Source organism: Haemaphysalis longicornis, unplaced genomic scaffold, assembly GCF_048455015.1.
Source record: "Haemaphysalis longicornis isolate Haplotype H1 unplaced genomic scaffold, Haemaphysalis longicornis Haplotype H1 scaffold_3, whole genome shotgun sequence".
In the NCBI taxonomy this organism is placed as follows: domain Eukaryota; kingdom Metazoa; phylum Arthropoda; class Arachnida; order Ixodida; family Ixodidae; genus Haemaphysalis; species Haemaphysalis longicornis.
In genome coordinates, this window is record NW_027526335.1 from 18,622,386 (window position 1) to 18,646,129 (window position 23,744).

At 46.8% G+C, this 23,744-nt stretch overlaps 1 protein-coding gene across 3 annotated transcripts in view; it reads right to left on the minus strand.

Moving 5' to 3' along the window:
- Positions 1-7,049: 7,049 nt before the first annotated feature.
- Positions 7,050-23,744, minus strand: part of V (Tryptophan 2,3-dioxygenase vermilion) — a 47,113-nt gene continuing 30,418 nt past the window's right edge. Inside the window, exons 4-15 of one of the 3 annotated variants that reach the window (XM_077702490.1) lie at positions 22,939-23,028; positions 22,763-22,830; positions 21,482-21,547; positions 20,924-20,985; positions 19,480-19,555; positions 17,297-17,410; positions 16,776-16,883; positions 12,174-12,218; positions 10,690-10,744; positions 10,046-10,183; positions 9,246-9,339; positions 7,050-8,447 (exon numbers count right to left, since the gene is read on the minus strand). In XM_077702490.1, the coding sequence (XP_077558616.1) occupies positions 8,276-8,447; positions 9,246-9,339; positions 10,046-10,183; positions 10,690-10,744; positions 12,174-12,218; positions 16,776-16,883; positions 17,297-17,410; positions 19,480-19,555; positions 20,924-20,985; positions 21,482-21,547; positions 22,763-22,830; positions 22,939-23,005 (1,065 nt within the window). In that variant the 5' untranslated portion in view covers positions 23,006-23,028 and the 3' untranslated portion in view covers positions 7,050-8,275. Of the gene's footprint in view, positions 8,448-9,245; positions 9,340-10,045; positions 10,184-10,689; positions 10,745-12,173; positions 12,219-16,775; positions 16,884-17,296; positions 17,411-19,479; positions 19,556-20,923; positions 20,986-21,481; positions 21,548-22,762; positions 22,831-22,938; positions 23,033-23,744 lie in introns of all 3 variants that reach the window. The other 2 variants (XM_077702488.1, XM_077702489.1) reach the window with 2 other exon arrangements.

The following is a 23,744-nucleotide window of genomic DNA, read 5'->3' on the forward strand; positions in this document are numbered from 1 at the left end:
AATTAGAGGATCGTTAGCCAAATACTGTCGAAAAGTGGTTATACCTTACAAAAATATTTTCTCAACTCTTTAAGGTTGTAATTTGTTACATGTTTATATTCATTAAGAATGTATAGCAAGTTGTGCTGCAGTGACTGTAACTTATAATTATTGCAAAATTTAGGTACGGGCAAGATATCACTATTTCGCGTGCACAACGTGTTTGTTCTATGCTTAAGGGAACCCGTGGCCGTCGAAAAATGTTTAACAAAATTTGAACTAAAATAAAATGCACTGATGAATATATTATATAATAATGATAAAATAAAATATACTGATAATGACTCTTCTTGAGGGTCCATCTTCAGACATTTCGTCACACTAGAATCGCGGTTTTCCGCGACAGATGTGCACCATTTCCACTCACGTGCAGGTGTCACGCGGCACGCACTATTCTGCAACGTTTACGTTTCCCACTCATAGTTTAGTGAATTTTGTGAAGCGGGCCCGTTAGCCTCTTTAAGCCCCGACTCTTGGCCAATCACCCAAGTGCGCATGTTCACGAACAAAGGAGCAACAATAACAACTTTTGTTGTGCCGTTTCCAACGTGTTGAGATAGCGCCGTGGTAGCTGAATGGGATGCTACTTCAGAGACCCGGGTTCAAATCTCTTCACATCAAATGTATTTTTATTTGCACCAGACAGTGGCGGCCATTTTCTCGACCGCACAACAACAATTGCTTCCACTAGAACAAAAACTAAGTATTATTGAAGGATTTAAGACCTTCGCCTTAAAAGTATTTTAGTTAACGTTAAAATTGAACCCGGTATCCAGAGTAGCAGCCGAGTGCGTTAACCACAGAGGTATCTCAGCAGGTGCAGCAGTGCAAAAAGGGTTCGCCATGCGTCGCTGACGTCTCATCTCTTAAACGGAAAACGTAAGTGCACGTGACGAAAACAGGTCGAAATAAGCTGCGGAGATTCTGAGTTTGAATAAGCTGCGGCGGGAAGTGTCGCCACTACGTCTTTCGAAATTTATTCGCACTATGGGGAACTTACAGCTTTTGACATACTCCACAACCATGCAAGTTAGATCGGCAGTGAAAACAAACGTATATCGCATGGACATTGGGATACTCCACCACTCTGCAAGCGAGCTCGGAAGTGAAAACAAGGGTATATCGCGGGGACATTGTGATACTCCACCACAGCAAAAGCAAGCTCGGCGGTGAAAACAAATGGATACCACGCGTAACTATAATACATCACCACAGTGCAAGCAAGCTCGGCAGTGAAAACAAACGTATATTGCGCAGTGATTATGGTATTTCACCATTGTGCAAGCGAGTTCGGCAGTGAAACAAGCATGTATCGCGCGGAGATTTAGATAATTACTGTGCAAGCGAATTCGGCACCGAAAAGAAGCGTATATCGCGCTCAGAGTATGACACTCCGTCATTGTTCAAGTGAGCTCGGAAGTGAAAACAAGCGTACAGCCCTCGCGCGGACATTTTGATACTCAATTACTGGTCGAGCGAGTTCGGCACTAAGAGCAAGCGTATATAGCGCGCAGAGCATCAGACTTCACCACCGTGCAAGCGAGTTCGGCAATGAAAACAAACGTTATATCGCGGGAATGTTATGGTACTTCACCACTGTGCAAGCAAGGCCGGCAGTGAAAACAAACGTATATCGCGAGGAGATTTTGATCCTACTTTACCACATAGCAGGCAAGCTCGGCAGGGAAAACAAACGCATATCGCGCGGTGACTATGATATTCCACCATTGTTCAAGCGAGTTCGACAGTGCGAACAAGCGTGTATCGCGCGGAGATTTTGATACACAATTACATGGCGAGCGAATTCGGCAGTAAAAGCAAGAGTATATCGCGCGCAGAGTATTATGCTCCACCACTGTGTATATCGCGGTAATATTATGATACTTCACCACTGTGCAAGCAAGCTCGGCAGTAACAACAAGCGTATATCGCGCGGGGTTTTTGATACTCCACCATACAACAAGAAAGCTCGGCAGTGCAACAACAAGCGTATATCACACGGAGTGTTTGATACTCCAGCACACAGCAAGCAAGTTCGGCAGTAACAACAAGCGTATATCGCGCGGGGTTTTTTATACTCCACCACACAGCAAGAAAGCTCGGCAGTGCAACAAAAAGCGTATATCACACGGAGTGTTTGATACTCTAGCACACAGCAAGCAAGCTCGGCAGTGAAACAATAAGCGTATATGGCACGGAGGTTGATACTCCATGACACAGCAAACAAGATCGGCAGTGAAACAACAAGCGTGTATGACACGCAGTGTTTGATACTCTAGCACACAGCAAGCAAACTCGGCAGTGAAACAACAAGCGTATATGGCACGGAGTTTGGTACTCCACTACACAGCAAGCAAGCTCGGCAGTGAAACAACAAGCGTATATGACACGGAGGTTGATACTCCACGACCACTACAGAACAAGCGTATATCGCCCGGAGTTGTTGATACTCCACCACACAGCAAGCAAGCTCGGCAGTGATAACAAACGTATATTGTCCGGTGATTGTGATACCCCACCATTGCGCAAGAGAGTTTGTCAGTGAGAACAAGGGTGTACCGCGCGGATATTTTTATACTCAATAGCTGTGCAAGCGGGTTCGTCACTAAAAACAGGCGTACATCGCGCGCATAGTATGAGACCCCACACTGTGCGAGCGAGTTCGGCAATGAAAACAAACATATATCGCGGGAATGTTGTGATACTTTACCACTGTGCGAGCAAGCTCGGCAGTAACAATAAACTGATATCGCGCAGAGATGATGATAGTTTGCCACGCAGCAACCAAGCTCGGCAGTGAAAACAAATGCATATCGCGCGGTAATTATGTTACTCCACCATTGTTGGAGTTCGGCGGGAAGAACAAGCGTGTATCGCGCAGAGATTTTGATGCTCAATTACTGTGCAAGTGAGCTGGGCTGTGAAAACAAGCGCATATCTAGCGTAAGTATTATATTCCGCCACTGTGCAAGCGAGCTTGGCAGTGGACACGAGCGTTATCGAGCGTATAGTACACCACCACTCAGAAAGCGCGTTCAGCAGTGAAAACAAGTGTATATCGCGGGAAGATGTGGATACTCCACCATAGCACAAGCAAGCTCGAGAGTGGAAACAAATGTATATCGCGCGTAAGTATTGCACTCCACTACTGTGCAAGCGAGTTCGACAGTGAGAACAAGCGTGTATCGTGCGGAGATTTTTATTCTCAATTTCTGTGTTAACGAGTTCGGCACCGAAAGCAAGCGTATATCGCGCACAGGGTACGAGACTCCTCCATTGTGCCACTAATCTCGGCAGTGAAAATAAGCGCATATCACGCGGAATATTACTATACTCCGTTGGCTTATATTGGGCGGAGATTACAACAATCCACAACTGTACAAGTAATTTTCTGTCGTGAGAAAAAGTGTAGAAAGCGTGCACGGTATTGCGCTCCATGACTGTGCAGGCGAGTTCGGCAGCGCACATTGGAAATGAGGCACTAGAGAAAGTTTACCAGGCTAGGTGGTCGCCCAGCTGAGTAAGCATGGCTGGACCCAGCGGGATGCGAACTTTGTAAGGGGGCTAGTCGGGGATTCGGTGTAATGGCCGGAAATTTCCACAGGATATGAATGTCGTTCGGGTACCCAGCAAGTGGAAGGAGGCTATGATGAGTTCGAATTGAGGACATGAGCTTTTGCAGGTATCAACAAGGTATTTGTCTGCGGTTGGCGAGTAGCTTGTTCTCTCTTAAGAGCGGTATTTGGAGAGAGATTTCCTGGCGGTTCAGCCGCAGCTGTGTCAGATGTTTGGTAACAGGGGAGCCATCGTACTAGGAGTATGTGTTACTCGGAGTCGTACCGCATGAGCAAGCGTATTCGCTCCCACATTCCCAGACATTCCGACGTGCCAGATGGGGTTCAAAAAACGTAGTAGTGCTGGCTATGTCAACTGAGTACATCAGCTGTCATTGCATAGGTTGCTGACGAGAATTTGGCCAGAGGCCTCTTGAGAATCGGGGAATTCGAGAGCATGGGGCAGGGGACCTGTAGGGAACCTTAGTCTTGATAATGTATTGCATTATCTATTACCTGGACGTGTGCGGCGTTGCTGCTTTTGTATCCACCAATGCTCGCATTCACATAAAAATTGCCTCTTAGGAGGAGCCTTGGGGATCGGTTCGTAAAGGAAGTTTGCGCATTGACGTCTGCCAACGTCCTTACCCGGGCCCGTGGGGCGGGCAACGAAGCTATTCGAAGGTGTTCCTGGGATGCAGCGGCGAGATGTGATACTACGGTGACAGTAAAATCCGGCGGTGAATGCGTTGGAAGCCGGGCCTTTCAGCGTATGGCGAGAAGTAAAAGGCGCAAAGGAAAAATGATGTGGCGATGAAAATTTAAGGACACGTAATTTCAGCATTCTCCACACCAAGGATAAAACTTTCGCCGCTGCCTCACCTATCGGCGCAACAATCACAAGCGAACCAAAGCTCTCTGCGTAGCGCACCGCAGCACTCTCTGCCCACGCTGCGGCCACTTCTGCTTCTCTGCGCGTCGATAAACGTGGCGGCGCCCATAACGCCGGCATATCCCTAAGGGTATACGCAGAAATATTTCTGCATCTTCTGCTTGACCGATAAAAATTTCAGAGAGGCACTTCTACTTACCCGTGGGAATGCGAAAACATTTTGTTTTATTTCAAGCTATGTCAGCGTCTATGTCGAAGGTTATAAGTGTGTCGTGATTGTGGCTTCTTTTGTTGTGGCAATGTCTTCGTCGTAATCAGCACGCCATGTGTCTCTTGTGTAATCACCACGTCGTTACGGTTGCGGTGGTCGACTGGTGGTGGTTTCGGCTGTAGCAAGCGCCCGCCTCTTTGCTCGCCGTCCGGGTTCCCTTGCATTTACTTCTGAGGCGTACTTTCTTTGGCTGCCACGTTGCACAGTTGGGTAGACTCTTTAGAGTCTCAGTAAGTTGAAACTTGGGTTGGTTGTTATATAATTTTGAAAACAAAAATCAGCGACAGCGCATCAGACGGGGTGGGAAGACAAGGAAAAGTGCGCGTGTTTGTCCACTTCTCTTCCCTCACAGTCTGACGCGCTGTCGCTTTCATTCAATAGCTGCAGAGAGAGCATCGACAGCAGGAAATCATTCAGTGTTGCTATTGTGTCCCTATATTACCATGGTCAAGATCATTTTCACTTTGCCTCGTGTTGTCCTTCTCCTCGTTACTGCGACTGAGAGGCTCGGGCAATCGCCCTTAACTTGTTAGCCGTATACACACACGCGCTTTGCTGCGTCTGCAATTAGCACATCCATGCCGCTCCTCTGGGTCTAGGTACGTGTCTAGAAACACGCGTCTAGAAACACGCGTCTAGAAACACACGTATGTTTCTAAGTCGAAGGCCATAACGCAACCACTGCGTCCACCTTCAGACAGCTGGAGCCAACTATAGGCCGTGTTGTATAAACAGGCTTTTTGTTGAGCGCGCAGACTCAGCATGACGGCCAATCATTCCAGCTCGCCATAGACTGCGATGGCCAATTAAAAAAAAGAGACCATAGGGAACACTTGCCACTGTGAGAAATCGAATGCTCACAGAATGAAGGCCAAATTTTTTTCACTGTGTACTTTGCAACACATCCCAGAAAAACACAGCATCCCAGCAATAAATAAAGCAGTGCTCTATTGTTTTAGGCTTCTTGCATGTACTGCAGTTAGTGTCCCAAGGTGCGAAAATGCCCTTTTCTTTTTGCCATATTGTCACAAGAAGAGTTCAAGTAGGCAGTTTAAAGAAAAAAAAAATTTGTGGAGGAGATTGTCCAAGCACGCAGCGTCTCTGAACATTCAAGCGATGCTTCGGATTGGTTTCAGTCTTTTGGTCGCTGTTTGTCACTGCCTAACTTTTAATGTGAGGTACTGTGATGTTACGACTTTTGTTGTACCTGCAAGGGGTTTTGTTGTAATATGTTTGTTTTTTTTTTCTTGTCGCGTTTAACGTGCGACTATAGTTCGGCTCTCTTTTGCTTGGGTTTCTCGAGTGGCACTTGCTTCCACGAAATAAAAAAAAAATCACGCATTTTCATGAAGGGAATCATGACGAGTGGGCGAAGCACTGGGAATCGTTCTTACCGTAAATCACCCGTGGCGTTTCCCACTCGCGCATGTAAATGAGTAACAACGGGTGTGTACAGTATATACAATTCCAATCCGATCAAATCTGATACAATTCAATTTAATCCAATCCAATGCAATCCAATCCAATCCCATGCTCCTCGCGCATGCGCAACATTATGTACACGGACGCCAAGAGACAAGCCACGGACAAAGCGAAGTCCTAAGGTGCTTCTCCCCTAAGAAAGACCGGCCCTGGTGTAGCGGATGCGTGCTATAGCCCCGCAATCCGTAAGCCACATGTAAGCCACATGTCAATCCGTAAGCCAAATGTAAGCCACATGTAATCCGCAAACCCAAGCTTATTCAATTTTATTTATTTCTATTCTCTTTGCGCCGTCGGGCATTTTTAGAGCCACCGCTCGGCCAAGCCCCCGCCGCTCGATTGATTTCCGCGTGAAGGTGCGCTTGATGCTTTCCCATTAAATTCTCGCTGTTACCAGTACTCAGGGTACCGGTTTGCCGCTGAAACCTGCCTGCGCTGTTCCATTTCTCGGAACTGCAGAAATATTCGTGCCATTCAACGGGTGCATTTTGAATTTTAATAAACACAAGCCAAAACAACTCGGGAAAGGTTTCCGTTTAAGAGTACACCGAGTTTCGTTGCGGGTACGTGCGTTTTTATCTGCACAGGTATCGCTTGCCTTGATAAGTTGGTGTGATTTCCATTTTTTCCATCAGCCAGAGAAGAGGCAAAATCACACCGATCAGCAACTGTCACGTTCTAACTCGTGTCAGCGAGGGGACTTGAGATGCCATAGTCACCGCCAGCATAAACATCGCGTGATTCCACGGTCCAAACGCAGCTATAGCTCTAAGCAAAGCCGCGCGTCAAGGGTTCGAAGATAGACGGAGAGTTGAAAACAGAAGCATTTATTGTTTCTACAATCCAGAAATAGTTACGCGGTCACATTTAACAAATTTAACAAAATGGCGGTAAAGAATGTGCTTTCATCATATATGAGCCGCCGAAGCTAGGTAGACTCGCGTTCGCAGTGCACACGCCATTGGTCAACAAGCACCATTCACAGAGTTGTCACTGTCTAGACTCCTTCGGCGTCTTGAAGGCGCAATAGAAGACGATAAGTGAATCCTGAAAAACTTATTGTCAACAACACCTTGAAAAAACGTGGCGGTCGGAGTGAGGTAACGCTTATTTACCTGTGTAACTGTTTACACTCCATTGTGTTTGTCTTAAGCTCCACCTTGACGGACACTACTACAAATTTATACTGAGCAGGTGACAAGACAAACAGGAAATAAATGTACGCAACACGAAATGAACATTGTCGCCAGCGCTGTATAGCCAACTATAAACGATGGGCTGATCTTAAAAAAAAACAACGCGCCAAGCCTGTAGATGCAATGCCGAAGCTGTATTTTCGCACTAGGGCACCCATGCTTTCTGAGAAAAAAGAAGAAAGAGAAAAGGGACGTTTTAATAGAAGTGCAAATGTAGAGTTCCACACAACAGCTGGTGTTGCCCCTTCCAGCTTTGATACCGAGACATTCGAGATATTGTTGTCTCCATACATAAGCAGACATGGTTTTTTTAAAGGATCGGAATGAACATCCCCGGTAACATTACTGGCTCTTATTCTTTGCTTTTGTCAATACAACTCGCATGCTGTTTGCTTTTGCTCTGAAACACTATTTAAATGTCTTCGATCTCTAAATTTTCGCCCAGAAATGCCAGAAGACAAGTATAAGCTTTGTTAAGTTACAGTCGATAAGAATGATTTATTGCTTTAATAACTCTCCTTCTCATTCTCTGAGCTTGTCGAGAAATCACTGAGTATGATTTTCTCCCCTCGGTACGGGAGAAAACTTAAATCCCTTTCTCATTTTCTGAGTTGAATACCCACTCGGGGGAAGGGGTAGTTGACGTAGAACGGGGGCACGTAATCAGCGTGGGAAATTTGACGAAATGGGGGAAGGCATTTGTTAATAGGGTCCCAACATGAACGGAAGAAATCAGCCCGGCTTTTGAACCAGGCCGCCGCAGTGGTGCGCAATCCTGGTCCGTACAGTCGAGAGACAGGCGGCGCGCCCTTCTCTGTTCCTCCCGGGGTGCTCTTTCTTCCTAGAGGAACTTCTCGCTTAAGTGCGGGTCGCCGATGGCCTCGTCGTCAGCTCGCTCGGAGTCGCGTATGCTCAGATGGCGGCTCATGCTGCTCGTCAGCTTGGGGATGCACGATCGGGGAATGAGGAACGTGGACATGTTGAACAGGTCCAGGAACACCTTGTACCGGTCACTGCGTCGTTCGCGCAAAGGGAAACGAAAACGACATGTTTTAAGCGAAACTTCCTAACGGGCTCGAACTGTTACCGTAAATCACTGGGAACTTTAGCGGGACTTTTTTTTCCTCGCAGTTACACGCACTAAGGTCTTTGAGCTGTTCACAAAGATTGCGCCTTTTGCTGCGCTTTACGCGTTGCTCCCGAGCCATGAAACCACCAGAACACGGGGAGGTATACGGGTCTCGCAATTCGCTATACGGCAGGTCGGTTCGCTATTCGCCATACCGTTACTGTCTTTTTCCTTGCTCGAACCCTTGCGAATTTTCAGGATCGTGACTAGACATTAAGTTGCGTGTCACTAAACCAGTGCAAAGGTAAGAACGGGAAAGAATTGTCCACAAAACTTCACAACTAGACGACTGTCTATGGTCATTGCTTTTCGTTTGTCACACAATGGAACCTGCACCAGGCTGCAGCGAAGTCTCCCACCTCAACTTTGTTTCCCTTGGTGGCACGGCACAGACGACGCCAAAAAGCATGACAGTCTGTTTCTCTAAATTTCACTCGCGCGCACGTTCACTATGAATTTCGCTGATTCGGCTTGAACACCGTTGTTGTTGAGGGGTATATTTATCATATATTGTTTACTTCAATCCCGTAAAAAGAAAAAGATGCCATATGTACGTACATTACGAATCCCCCGCCTCCAGTTTTCACCCGCTTTATGCGTAGCGGCCACGCCGTTTATTTTGTTGCCGTCTTTTTTTTCTTTTCGCGCACCTAAGTTTCAAGACTTGAAACGTCATGAATACCTCAGGGTAGAGCGAAGGTACTGGTAGCCTGATGAGCCACCGGTCCCGATCTGCTGCGAGCCGATCATTCGCTGAACCATTTGCACGTGGTTGTCTGAAAGGGGAAACAAAATGAGCAATCTTCGCGACAGCGCCCTACTGAACTCCAAGTTAGAGCAGTGACCGCTACAACTCACATAATGGAGTTGCGTTTTTGATAGGAAGCGGTGCGGCAGTGCGTTCGAAGTTACTAAAATAGGGGCAGTGTGTCGCTCAGTCGATGGAATAAGGTTTTATCAGTCACGTAATCGGAACAAGTGTAAGCAGTCTATTCATTAGGATATGGGATATAGTTTGAACACAGTGCGACTAAAAAAATATGTCCACACGCGTGCGCGCACACACGCACACACACGCACACACACGTACGCACACTCACAAAGCGTGCGTGCGAATATATATTATTCTATTTATGTTGTTAGTATGTGCGCCTAAGAAGAAAGTCACTATCCACAAGTATGTATATAGCTTAATGTAGATCTGACATTTTCAACGCATTCACATCAAACTGGACAAGGAGACAGACTGAGTGCACGGGGGAATGCTGGCACGGGAACGAACACGTTCGCCACTACCACTTCTTTCCGTCTATGTACTCTGCTGCCGACGAGGACGACAACAGTTACGGTTTTCGCACTTGGTCAACAAGAAGTGCCTGACTAGACAAGTTTTTGCGCGTGCGTTCGTATCCGACCCACGAGAAAAAGCACCCCGGGCGCAAAGGCGCAGCAGTTTAGAAGTACGGTCGACGCAGTACGCACAGCGCCACTTGGTGAGCAGCGAGTCGACGTCCATGAGCAGCGTAAGCAGGTAGTAGGGCTGGTGGAAGCGCGGCTGGTCCCGGTACAGGTAGATCATCATGGCGCCCTTCATGGCCTGGTGGCTCAGCCGGCGCTCCCCTGCGACAGAGTACGTCAGTCAGCCGCATTCACCTGAAATTTTGTTTCGCAGACATCACAGCTGCGCAGTGGAAATCTGCTGGCGTTTCAAAAGACTGCTTCGACAGCACCGCGAACACGCGTACGCGTATAACCTATAGCTACTTCAGACGGGTGGCAAACAGGGTTGTTGCGGCATCGTTGCCTCGCAGGTTTAATTCACGAGCAAGTAGGCGCCAAGCAAATAGCGTGACTACCTTTCGAAGCAGTTCTGCGTATGCGTAGTAATGTCAACATCGTGAAACTACGGTCCCGTCAAGGTAAAGCACCATAGTGCGCGGAACACACCTGAGACGCGGATATTACGTATGGAGCGTATATCCAGTGTAGTATACGCCCTCGTATACCGTTGATCAAGTTCGCATACTCTGCGGCCGCGGTATTTTAATTTCTTTTCACCCGGTCTGCCCGTGTTGACACCGTCCGCAGATACGTCGATCTGAAAGTCAAAGGTTCTGGCCGATTACCTCTCGATAGCAGGGCATTGTGCTTGTTGACGTCGAAGAGGCTGTCGAAGGTTTCCTGCAGAAAGGCGAATGAAAGAGGCGTCCCGGCATTAGATCGAACTTGAAAGGAAGACAAGTCATCGCTCTGTCTACATTGGGAATACTTTCAGCGATGTAAAATATTTTAGGTGCGGGAAAATCGAGCCTTCTTTTGATTCCAAATAGGGCGGTTTTAAGTCTTGAACGGTGTCAGGTGGATTAAACGGGAATGTAATGACAAAAGTCCGGCAGTTGGCACGCCCCATAGTACGTATAAATTTTACATTATTCGGCGTTGTACAATTTTTATGATTGCGGGGTCTGCTGCTGAATATTGTGGCGTAGACGCATTAAAACCTGTTCACGCTGATGAAAGTGCGTAGTTTTGACGCTATCGAGCAACATTCACCGCTTAAAGGGGACATGAAGACAATATACAACTTTTTGTCATTTGAAAGAACGAGGCCTGAGTTCGTTCCTCCGCTCCATTCCAGTAATAAACGTCGCGTTTTAATAAAAAAACAAAAAAAAAACGCAAGGGCTATTGAAAAGCTTTCAAGTTTCGCGCTACAGTGACGTGTTATAGACAGTGGTGACGTCATATGGGCCAGCAATAAAAACATTTTTCAGGGTGTTGACTGCACATCAGCATTCAAGTGATGCGATGAAACGGAGCTATAGAGGCCCCACTAAAATCATCTAATCACGTGTGTTAGCAAGGGTTTAGGTTGGAGGAGGCCGCCAGTGGCACAAACAAGAAAGTGTGACGTCATATAAAAGTTGCCGAAAAGGGGCTATGGAGTCGCCACTGCTTCACGTGTTTTCTTTAACCCTTTCAGCCCGGATTTTTTTTATTTCAAGCAAAACAATGTTTTTTGTGTGTTTTCCTCAATTTAGGGTCCCATAAGCCCACAAACAAAAAATGGAGCTGGAAGTGAAAATATTACCAGATTTATTAAGGAGGCAAGGAATTAGGACAACTGGCAATTAAAAGATTTATGCTGAACAGAGGCATCACTTTTGCGTATTTTTCTAAACGTTATAACTACATGAACCTACAAACAAAAAATGAGCTTAGTGCACGTATTTATAGATTTACAAGCTTGGGAATAAAACTCAGACCGCCATTTTTTTTTCAGCTTCAATGTCGCAATTTCTTCTTCACCGGAGCTTCTTCTTTGTAGCGTCCAGCTCCACTGAAATAAAACAGTAATATCTATCGCAATAGGCATCATTGAAGAACAATTCCCAGTTTTGGTTTCGTTCTCTTTGCGCTAGAGAAACGTTTAGGCAATGGTGTCATTGACACCACCAGAGACGAAAGGGTTAATATCGCCATTATTGTTTCGACATTTGCGATAGAATTTGTATCATTGTTATTGGGAGAAAGGGGTCTTTCCAATGAACCAAACTTGTGTATTTTGTCTTGATGGCCCCTTCAAGCATTGGCAACCTTTTCACCTTACCCGTTTTTTGGCCACACTGCTGAGAACAGCCTCGTTGTTTTCAGCCTGGAAAAGGGGAAAATGATAAAAAAGGACAAGTAACGCAGAACTGGAGCCCAAACAAACTGGCTAAAAGCAAAAAAAAAAAAAAAAACACACACACACACTTGGGTGGAGTACCGGATGAAAATTTAATACTTGTTTTGAGTTGAGGCAACTGGTGGTGGTTTGTTCGAGCTGTGTATGACCTGCAGCGTGCACACAATCTCTCCATTAATGTTTCTTGTGGTTAAAATTTCCGTTAAATGTTACAATGATAGAAGGGCTGTATACTACTCGAAGGGAGAGTTACGCAAACAACTTAAATTGCAAAGAATTTTGTCTTAGCTCCTAAAACTAGCGAATATCGCGGTATAGGGAAGCGCCAGCAATTATTCGGGCCAACCACCTGCCGTTCATTAGCGTGCGCCATACGCTGAAGCGCGGGCCTATTATACAAATGCTATGGTGCCGGCCAGGAATTAAACACCACTAGTTTCTAATTTCGGTTCATAAAGACAAATTACTTGTCTTTTAGAACACTCATAGTACATGATCGCAACTGACTTGTCATTACTGATGAGCCATCTCACAATTTACTGTTCTGGAACATAAATTTTGAGTATATGAATTAGATTAACACTGTGTTATTTGTGTTTGTTTCTATATGTCATGATTCGAATTGGACATCAGGGAAGGCTTTTGGAACGTTCGCTACTGCCCTTCAGAGTTTCGCCGCATGGGCGACCTTCGATGTTGTGCGCGTTTTAGCGACATGTGTGTACCGAGGGAAGCGGTAAACGAAAAACAGAGACCAAGGATGCCGGGCCGCGGCAATATTACGTGCAGTCTCCAATATCGCAGCGTGAAGAGCGTTTCTCTGCGGACGCAATATCAATTTAATGGGGGACCGTATTCCGCCGGGAGCTCGCTCGCTAGATTAACTGGCCGAAGAAGATTGCGTTTTGGCGGCGAAGCTAGCCGCGGTTGCTTCAAGTCGCCCTCTTGATGAACGACCAGCCTTTCTCGCGCTTTTTAGGTTCGAGGTCATGCGGGTACAGTTTTTAACTATACATCTCAATTTCTAGCTGTAGCATTATTAATCAGAAGCAGAAAAGACATTAGCGTTAACTACACATTTGTAAGCCCCCCCCCCCCCCGTCCACTTCCGTCCCTTTCCGCAACCTGGTTGAGTGGCCATCCTTCGACTTATATTTTATATTTTCTATTCATTCATCCGTGTCACAGGTCACCATAGCAGGTATTTACGTATAGCGCACTCTCTCACTGGCGTCTAACTTTTACGTCTGTAATGGTACCGTACCTACGTGCTGTACTGGTGGACAACGAAACCTTTGTCCAATCGTTGTCGTCACGCCTGCAACGCGTGTCGTGCGTGCAAATTCACTTGACGACTTGGTAAAGGGCGCAGTATAATTAAATTATGCTGTCGACTAAGTTGCGCCATTGGCTCAAACGAGTAAACGGTGTCTTACGGGAGGCCGCTGCAAGATATACGACAGTGGGCATCGAAAATTTTTTTGTCACGGTATGCGATGTATCCTCTGCTTCAGGCGAGAAAGTGTCCGCGCATCACGACAAATGGGTATACTAGTACGCGTGCGTGCGCACGCGTGTGGGTTAATCATGCACTTTCACATTCTGTCAAATGCCTGCGAGCAGGAATTAACCCTAGAGTTCGGTCATTGTTTGCCGCAGCCGTCTGCAGTGTTCTACAACGCCAACTCCCTTGTCATACGGCCTAGATCTTCGCTATGCTCACTCAATGTGATTGAAATTTCGACGTCGCATTGCAGCCTCGAGAGCTGCGGAGCCTCGGCGTTCACCTATCGGCTACAGAGAGGGCCGAGCTACTGGGGAGGGGCGATGCTAGCCGATTAAAGGAGCGCGCAGAGCACCGGTGACCTTGCGGGCGTCACCACCGGGTTGAAAGTAGGCCTTAGGTCGGCGCCATCCACCGAAAGCACGATGGCGGCCTTTCCAGTGACCAAATATAAGTAGTGGTAGCAGAGGAACTGAGCACTGCCAATTCGCTTCACGAGGAAAACACGGCGGAGTAGGGCCTCTGGCATGCAGCCACGTTTTCCAGCGGTGACGGCGTGAGCGACATATCGCCGTCGTTCATCGCGGACACGTTCTCCAGTTTCGCAAGAGGCGATGCCGGGTGATGTCCAGTTTATTTTTCCTCGTAGATGCGCTCGCTCGATCGCTCATACAAGCTTAGGCGCCGGCACTGCACCCCGGGCACTTTTCCCGTGCCCTCGAGGGACGGGATGCAAGAGGTTGCTACCGCTTTTGAGATGCCCGATAGCGCATTCCGGCTGGTGACGATATGCCCCTGCTTGCCGCAGCGGTGGCTGGGTGGCGGCTAAGGTGCTGGACACGAGGGTGCGGGTTCGACGCCGACCGCAAAAGGCCAAGTTTCTGATGAAAGCGAGGAAGGAAAACGCCGCTGCGTCGACATTTCGGCGCACGCCAAAGACGTCCACATAGTCTAAATTAGTCTAAACTATTACGCAGCCATTCACATACGGCGCAACTCATAGCCCAGGTGTAGTTTGTGCGCGAAAAACCCAATTTGAGCTTTGATGTTCCACCGCTAACGGGTTTCCCGCAGCCGGCCATCATGCAACATGAAGGTCTACGAAACCACGTTTATGCTCACAAGTTCTTGCATAGAGTGCAGGACTGTGTCGTGCCTCGTTGTGTATGCCGCCACACTTCACGAGATGGGAGCCTCGCAACGGCAGATTTCTTCGTAAGCTTTGCGTACGCTTGAACCGAATAGGCCACAGTCTGTGTGATTTGCTATGGCATATCGTCCTAGAACCCTGTTGTAGCCTAGGAATTATGACAATTTTTTAGGGGCGAAGCCCCTTAGGGGCTGCGGTTGTTTGCGTCTCCTGTCGTCGTCGTAATCGTCGTCTTATAGAGTCACGGTACTAAAACACCGAAAAACTTGTTTACGCCTCGCGCTATAACGTAACGCGTACTAAAAAACACCGGGACACTCGTTTACGCCTCGTGCTAGAGAGCTTCGTGCTTCAAAGACAAGAGACTTTTACAGCAAAGCTGTATACCTCTACCTCCCAATAGTTTCATATCCGTTGACAAAAACGCCAGAGCGCCAAGAATACACTTATACAGTGCATGCTTCGCCCCTCCCCAGGTCTCACGTTAGTGGAGATGGCCCGGGATATTTTTGTACAACTTTTTAGTGCTGCCATGACAAAAAGTAAAAAGGAAACGCTACAATCGTAAAGGAACAAGTTTAACTGCCACAAAAGCATTAAAATTTGATAGCTTTCCGGGTAGCAAAAGAGTTCAGCGTGTCGCAGTATATGGCACGTGCGTCAGGGCGTACTAAAAAAAAGGTTCGGAAATGAGCAGATAATGTGGTTAGTGCCCATACGAAAACATATTTACCGCTGCCTGATAAGCTTTTTCACCTCGGAAATGAACGGCAGGGTTGACCCTGAAAAGTGTAGGATCGATTACCTGCTCATAAGTGCACTATTAATTGGGGCTGCAGGTGTTTCTTACAGCAGCGTGACTTCATTCTAGCCTTCAGCCTTATCCGATCCACGTGCGACCGCCGATACTTTGTCGGCGGTGATAACAGGGTGATGCCACATAGCGCTCATAACGTTCTGCTCTTATCACATACGCATCTGGTACATAGTAAGCTCTTAAGAGATAAGGCCTCATAGGAATTCGCCTGTGATGTGCCGTGGACTCTGTATTCAGTAGCGCAAGAGCGGGTGCCGCAGAAATGTGCAAGATAATATTATTAACAATCGCCTGATTAAGCGCAGACTACGGGATTCATAGAAACGCAGTTCATTGGAAGCGCCTGAATGGATGGCAATTCTAAGGTTTTCAATTATGTATCAGTTTTTCGGTGCCCTTGCAAACACGATGACCGGTGCTTGGAGAGGTATCCACCTTAAAAGGACCTGCAACACTTTTCACCTTTTTAATTTGAAATCTTAAATGCTTGCAGAAGTTAGTCACCCAACACACCCAGTACTTAGATTAGGGGGTTGCAAAATACCTCAGCAAAAAATTTCTGCTCTATGCCCGTTAGATAACTTGTAAACTCGCTTAAAAGATTTTTCTCTCTTTCCCGGTCTCTTCGACGGCTCGAATTACGTCACTGAGGTCATGTAGCGGCTGTTGGCCGGTTTTCCTTGAGTTGCAGCAATGAACGCTTTTCGACAGCAACTTTAAAAAACGCCACAAAAACAAAGCAGAAATGGAAGGCGTATCTGGCGCGACGAGCAAATCACGCAGCCGCTCTGTGCTGGCGATAGCTATAGCTTTCGTAGTGGTTCCAAATGCGAAGGAAAGAGTGAAAGCGCATATCGAAAGTGTTGCAGGGTCCCTTTAACTAGAAATTGGTGGCGTATAATTACGGATAATAATAAATCATTGGTATCAAGTGATGTGAGTGGAAACTTTAGTCACGATTGAAGGGTATACGCATACAACTAAGACCAACGAATTTACGTATCACTTCTACTCGGAATAAATTTTTCGCTGCTTCTGTTATCAGTAGATTACCTTAGCGTCGGCTTCCATCTGGTCGAGCATCCTTTGCACGACGTCTTGGTACTTGTTCCAAAAGTCAAAGCCGTCTGGTTCCAGGCCCGGTGTCCTCTCGAGCCACCTCTGTGATTTCAAGCGTTATAGATAAAGCGTGATTAAGGCGCCACGTTGTTGCATTCATGTCTGGGCTATCATTAAAGTTAGGCGGCCTTAGATAACGCTTTTTTATATATCTTGAAATACCTTCGAAAGACCTTCGGTGCTTCCGAAATTCCAAGGGAGCGTTGTCTGTGCCCTGTAATATAATACTGACCAAAGCTGCGAAGCTTCCTTTCCTGCCACCACGATTGCACTGTGCTGAGGCGGATATATTGAAGCTCTCGCGTTTTAAGGCATCGTCTGCAGAGGTACAGTTGAAAACGCCACCTCGTTCTAGTTAGATTAATCACGTATGCCTACTGAATAGCTGTTTTCTTGCTTGTTGACTGTGGCGCCTTGTGAAGATGTAAGCAAGACAGGAAGAGAAGAGCGCCAACCTCGACGAGTTGCAGCAGCGTGAGCTCCTTTTCGGACTCCTGTATCAAATGGATGGCGCTGGGGTCTTCGAAAACCTTCTGGTAGTGCTGCTTGCCGTAGTTGACCCGAAGTTCCTGCGCGTGAAATTGATTCAGCTCTTTTCTGCGGTGCTCGCGTATAGTGTTCAATGTTTAACAGTAACAAAAGGTTCGAGTAGATGATGCGAGCAGTGGAACGCGGCAAGATCGAACTGACTTCAGCAAACCTCCACCAGGCTGGAGGGGAAAAGTGTGAGAGGTGGGCGGGGGGAGAGAAGAGAGACATTCACGTGGCAGAAGCGGCGGAAGACCATCGTCTTTCAACGACATTTGCAGCGAAGTGAGCAGATATACGCGACCCATGTTTTTTTCACAGTAAGCACCGGAGTAGCAGCATTCTACCCCTGAGTAGAAAAAACTGTGGTTTATTACTCTGTCATAGGAATCGGTAAAACACGAAAGCGAAATGTGCAGTGAAATCTGCAGTGAAATAAGCATGATTTGAGGGTCGGCTGCTGTCTTGTTGGTGTGCTTGGAGAGCGACGTCGTGTTGGCGGGTCGCTTCGGCAAAGGTGTACTGGCATCATTTCCGTGACGGATATGCCGTCAGTGAAATCTTGGTGTATCCCAGCATAAAACACTTTCGTGTAAAATATAAAACCCGAAAACGAACAACCCTAAGTATGACGTACTCTTCAGTACTAAAGGTTGCTTCCCCGCAAGAAGACCCTGTGTGCAGGAGTGCACCCTTTACAGGCCGCTTGCTTCTTTGAACTAGCGTCACTTCCGTGACGGATATGACGTCAGCGAAATCTTAGTGTATGCAAGCATAAAACACTTTCATGTGAAAATGTCGATGACATATTCATCCCGAAGCCGGGAACACCACTGTCACTCAACAAACTGAGGCCCACATCCCTTACCCGGTGTGTACAAAAACCTTTTCTGGCTCGGGCGCTCCCTTCGCTCTAGATTGTCCCCTCCCTTGAGGATATCATTTTTTATGGACACCCATTTTATGTGCAGACCATACCTGTCCACGCAGGACGTGTTGCTCTAGTTAAAAGAGGATGTTGGTAATGACCACAGTGCAGCCAAAAGACCAGAGCTGTTCTCGTATGTCCGTGGACCTCAAGTGGGCCTTTGGGAATGTCAGAGCGTCTCCCACGACCTTATATTTGGTAACTTCTCCTTATAGCGGTACCGAACTCGCATATATCATTACTAAAGGGCCTTCCTGTCGGACTGCGTGGCCGCCATTGGCCTGGGCAAGCTCCGGTCGTATACGCCCTGCACCTCACGAGCAGGGGCACGCCTCAGGAGTTCGTAATCTTCCCCACCCTTTTTAACACAGCCATGGCCAAAGTACGCCACTGCGCCCCGATCAGATTTCCGACACAGGGCATGCTCTTTATGCAGACTACGTTACCATGGGTTACTAGGAGTAGGAAAGAGAAATACAAACCGCCCTGGGGGTTGTCGTGATCCCGGGTCTCATCATTCACCTCCTACATCAGCAAGCATCCCAGTTCGCGCGCATTATCCATCGCGCCACTAAACGTCACAGCGGCCCTGATAAAAAAAATGCGTTCGGCGCTATGTTCCGGCCCTTATTATCAGTCGCCTCACCTGCCGTCTGTACCTTACCACAACCTCTACGTTTCCTTCACCACCCAGATGGATACCCTGCTAAGGATGGCGGTCATGGCGGCCTTTGGGCTCTCACAACATGCATGCATCACGCATCCACCCAGAGTCTACTTCAGTTAGGCGAGGCCGAGCCCGTGTTTGTGATTTCTGTTAACAATAAACCAACCCAACGTTAACTTTCAGCTAAAATAACGCTGTTATCATCATCTATGCACATATATTCTGTCTGAAATATGAACAAGATTACTTTCGCTTAACCATCTTATGAGGCATGCCGCCAGTTTTCGCCGTTTGGAAAGATGTTGCCCATGGGTAGTAATTTCTGCTCAAGCTGTTTATAACGGCTTTTGGTACTGACATTGAAAACGGCTTTGAAGAAAAACGATGACGCTAAAAAAGGTTAGGCTGAAAAGGGCACCAGCGAAAGAGCGAGACAGAAAGATTGCCGGGATTAACCGAGATCAGGTTTGCAGGGATAAAAAAGACGGAAATGTGCGCGAATAGATGACCCTTACGTTCTTCACTCCGAGTTTGTTCTCGATAAGGCGAAACTGCAGGCTCTGGAATCCAGATGCAGGCGCCAGGTATCCCCTGCACACAGGGAACGACACGGAGCGGTCATATATTCAAAGGCCTAGTCCTTGGAGGGTTGGCCCCACTAACTGAGTTTGGCTGGCTGCTACTATACGGATCTTGGATGAAAAGAAATCTGGAGAAATTCAGAGAATTGTCAACTAATGCGTAGTTGCTTAGTTTGTCTTGCGTGTGGATTCCTTGCGGCCAAATATGGCTATGAGTAGCGAGAAATGTTGATTTATTTTATTCTCTTCAAGTTTTTATTTGTGTCTTTCCGTCAACGATATAGATTTATACCATTATAGCGATGAAGGGCCTTTACTTCACTAATAATGTTTTTTTTTTCCAGAAGATGCAAGGGGCAGTGCAGGGTTGGTACGTTTTCTCTATTTCTTATTCGTATTTTCAACGTTCCTTTGCGGACTTTTTTGTTTATTGTTCGGTTTTTTTGGTGAGATGTATAAGATGCATATTTTAGATTTTGTCAGATGATTTTTGTGAACTTTTTTTCTATTCTTTATTTTTTGGTTTTTAAAAATCGGTCCGACCAATTATCTCTATTCACGCAACTTTGACGATTAAAGGTGTTGCCTCCACCAAATCTGCATTTTTGTGGAAATGCAGGGCGTTACACGGTTCGCTCATTTTCACTATTTTTTATTGGTATTTCGAATGTTGCTCAGCGAACTTTTTTCGTTTATTGTTAGGTTTGGGGGGAGATGTGCATACGACACATATTTTTGATTTTGTCGGGTAAGTTTTGGTAATTTTTTTCTCATTTTCTGGTTTTTCAGATTTCTGTCGGACCAATTATCTTCATCTACGCTATCACAACGACTAAAGGTGCTGCATTTTTGTGGGACTGCAGGGCGTTACATGGTCCCGGGCGTTACACGGTGGGAGGGGGAAAAGAACGGCAATACGAGCACTGGACTCGCCGATCTTTCTACTCGTGTCCCAAGTTGCGCTGTTTTGTCGATCAAGAAGGCTGGCACATTGCTCGTAGCACAAGTTTCCTAACCACCGTATGTTCAAGTAACCAGAAAGGTTATTGGTAACTTCCGCCAGTTAAACGCCGAGTTCTTACTTATCTTTGGACATTGTCCGTTTGTTTCTGAAGAAAAAATAGGGGCTATGGCTGCGGCGCCTTGAAACAAGGCGTCACGTGCAGTACTGTTACGATTTATGCACGGCTTAACGCACTTGATTTGTGTAGGTCTCTTTATCACTCTTTTACAGCTTTTGTTCACTGTGTCTGCTCCACTATCACAAGGCTTGCCTTTGAAGGTTGCTGCGGAGCAAGCGCGCCGGTGAAATACACACCTCTGGGCTCTAAATTCTCCGGTATAAGTTTTGTTTAGCGCATGCTGCCAGAGGGCTTACCTGAATTCCATGAAGTCCAGGGGCGTCATGGTCTCAAGGATCTCAACTTGTTCTTGGAGCAGCTATCAGAAACGAAAGCATGTGTCCTCAAATAAAGTATTGCACTGGACGAGGTTTTAAATAAGAACGCCGGTGCGTAATTGGTGCATGCACGACAACCTCAGTACTGCGAGCCAACGAGAATAAACGCTTTGGACGTACGCCTGCTCTTACGCGTACTTGCTCACTATCGCTGTAGCATTGCGCCAAATGGCTGCAGAAAGTCTGCTGTGCGTTCTATCGTTGCACTACCTATACGGACGACGCATACTGTGCTACCGCCGCTTTTGCTACGAGAGGGCAGCAGGGCTGGGCGGTTTCTTTAGGTCGAATTTCCGGCCGTGTTGAAGCTAAAACAGCTGGAATCTCATATTTGCTCCTGCCCTGGTGGCGTGCTCTGTACGCCTGGGGAAGACCCTTGGGATGAGGAGGCACGCCACTGCAACACGTCTCCCTTCTGTCTCCCTAATCCTCTGCCTCAACTGGTCACGACCATGCTTTGAGGACTTTGTGGCTTACCTTGAGGATGAGGACAACTCGGTTCATTCGCGACGTGATTTGGAACATGTTGGACTCGTCCATTTCCTGCGAGGGTGGAAGATGGGGAAAGTGGGCTCATTTCACGCGAGAAGCGAGCTTTCCTCAACACAAGTGAACTCATTAAAAAAAAATCAGCTAATAGTTCATGGGTTCCTCCTCTACCGCATGATGAAAGTATTTTTGTTAGAATGTAAGAAAACATTTGTCGCCTGCATGTGCGCCTCCGTCCCACATTACTGGCTGAATCTGAATACCGAAACTGACGTCAACGCTAATGCACGTGTGAACTGAGATGAAATTCTCTCTCTCTCTCTCTCTCTCTCTCTCTCTCTCTCTCTCTCTCTCTCTCTCTCTCTCTCTCTTCTCTCTCTCGCGCGCGCGCGCCACCAGAACACCTTGTCATGTTCCCAGAATTACGCAGCCGTGTGGGTCAGAGGAATGCAAAAACCTCAATTGCTCTTTTTAAAACAATGATTGGCGTGCAGCGAATAACAGCCAAACACTTTCAGAACACCTAGAACTTCGTTACCGATACCGCTTTGATGCTGGCCTCGTGTTTCCCCTGAACAGCTCTCCGTAGTCAACTAGTATAACTAAAATGACATCTCGCCTCTGTCGAGTGGCACTCGAGTTCCAAAGTGGTTGTCATCCGCGAGAGCAATGCACAAGGAATTTACACCTTGATAGCGTACCCGAAGAGGACGATTCAGGGCGTAAGCTTTGGGCTTTTTAAAAGTACACCTGTAGAACATTTCAAGTCGCTGAAAAACCGTTTTCCGTATATGCCCCAAGGAGTGCATCTAAAATTTTGATCGGTGGACTTTCGACGCTCAAAATATAAAGCAAATGCCAAATGTATAATCTAAAAATTGTACCTTTCCTAATAAATATACTAAGCTTGGTTGCTGTTTTTTTTTTCTTTTTTGCAGGAGGCGTTGTAGGAACTGCCTGTTATTCTTTGGCAATGCATCCGTGCATTGCAGACGATACCTTAAATTTCCTATGTTCTCGAACACCTTTGGTAGCAATGTACACTCGTTTGCTGCCAACAACACAACTTCACTGTAAAAATACACTGAAAAGAAGTTTCCATAGCTACAATCTTTTGGACACGTATACGCTACACTTTCCCGGTGAGCCGAAGCTCCTGGTCACAAAAAACGTTCTTACCCCTTTGAACTGAGTGTTGTAACCAAAACAATACTACACTAGAAAAATGGCACTGAAAGTGAGAATGTAAGCTGGCGTAGAATAACTTACCTTTGAATCCAGTAGAGGCTTTATAGAGTCGAGCTCAAAGATGATCTGTTTGAACCACAGTTCATACGCTGCACGGAAAAAAAAAGGAGGGGGGGGGGATTGCAAGATTTTAAATAGAGAAAGAAACAACCTGTGCACATGAGATGCTCAAGCGTAGCAGCTTCGAGGGGACTCACTTTGGTGCGTGATGATGAAGAGGTGCTCGTCGTGGACCCTCTCCGTACAGTGGTGTTCCGTGACCATTTCCTGGCAGTCCAGAAGCTTGTCTAGCTACCAAGAACAAAACAGCATGTCAACGTCTAACTTATAAAGTATGCGTGGATTAGTCGCAGCCTTGATGAAACACGTGTCGGTTTAATCAAGGATACACCAAGTGAAGACCTGAGTGTCAATTTTGCTTTTATTGAAATTTTTATTCATTCTCTGAAAAGTATGTGGGACTGTTGTCTGTTTCCTGCAGTAGCTGACCTATTTTAGTCAAAGCCGGAGGCCAAGTAGGAGCCCTACTGGACTTATCTGTGAAGTCGGAGCTCAGCACAAAGTCGTCGGTGATTTTTGTTTAGCCCGGTAATTTGGCCTTGGCTCTAATACCCTGCTGGAGAGTTGAAAAATACGGAGGACAGCGGCTGATGGGCTACTAAGGTTTGAGCTGATCGGAGCAACTTCCTCCCTTCCCGCTTCACGGCTGCTGCTTTTTGTCGTGGATACACTACACTCGTACTCAGCGCAAAAAAATTATCACATTGATTCAATGACTGCCACATAACAAGAATTTTCCACGCTTGGGGAAGTTGCGGTTGGCGCTTCGCCAATTAACACGAGATTCGGCGTCGTGCGACATGAAATTTCCTTGTTTACGTTTATACACACACGTCTGCTTTGCTCTTCACGGGTATCTAAAGCGGATAGCCGATGCACGACCGCTCTTCTCAAACGTGAAATCACCAGTATTTGCGTGCTAAACAACCACAGTAGTAAATAC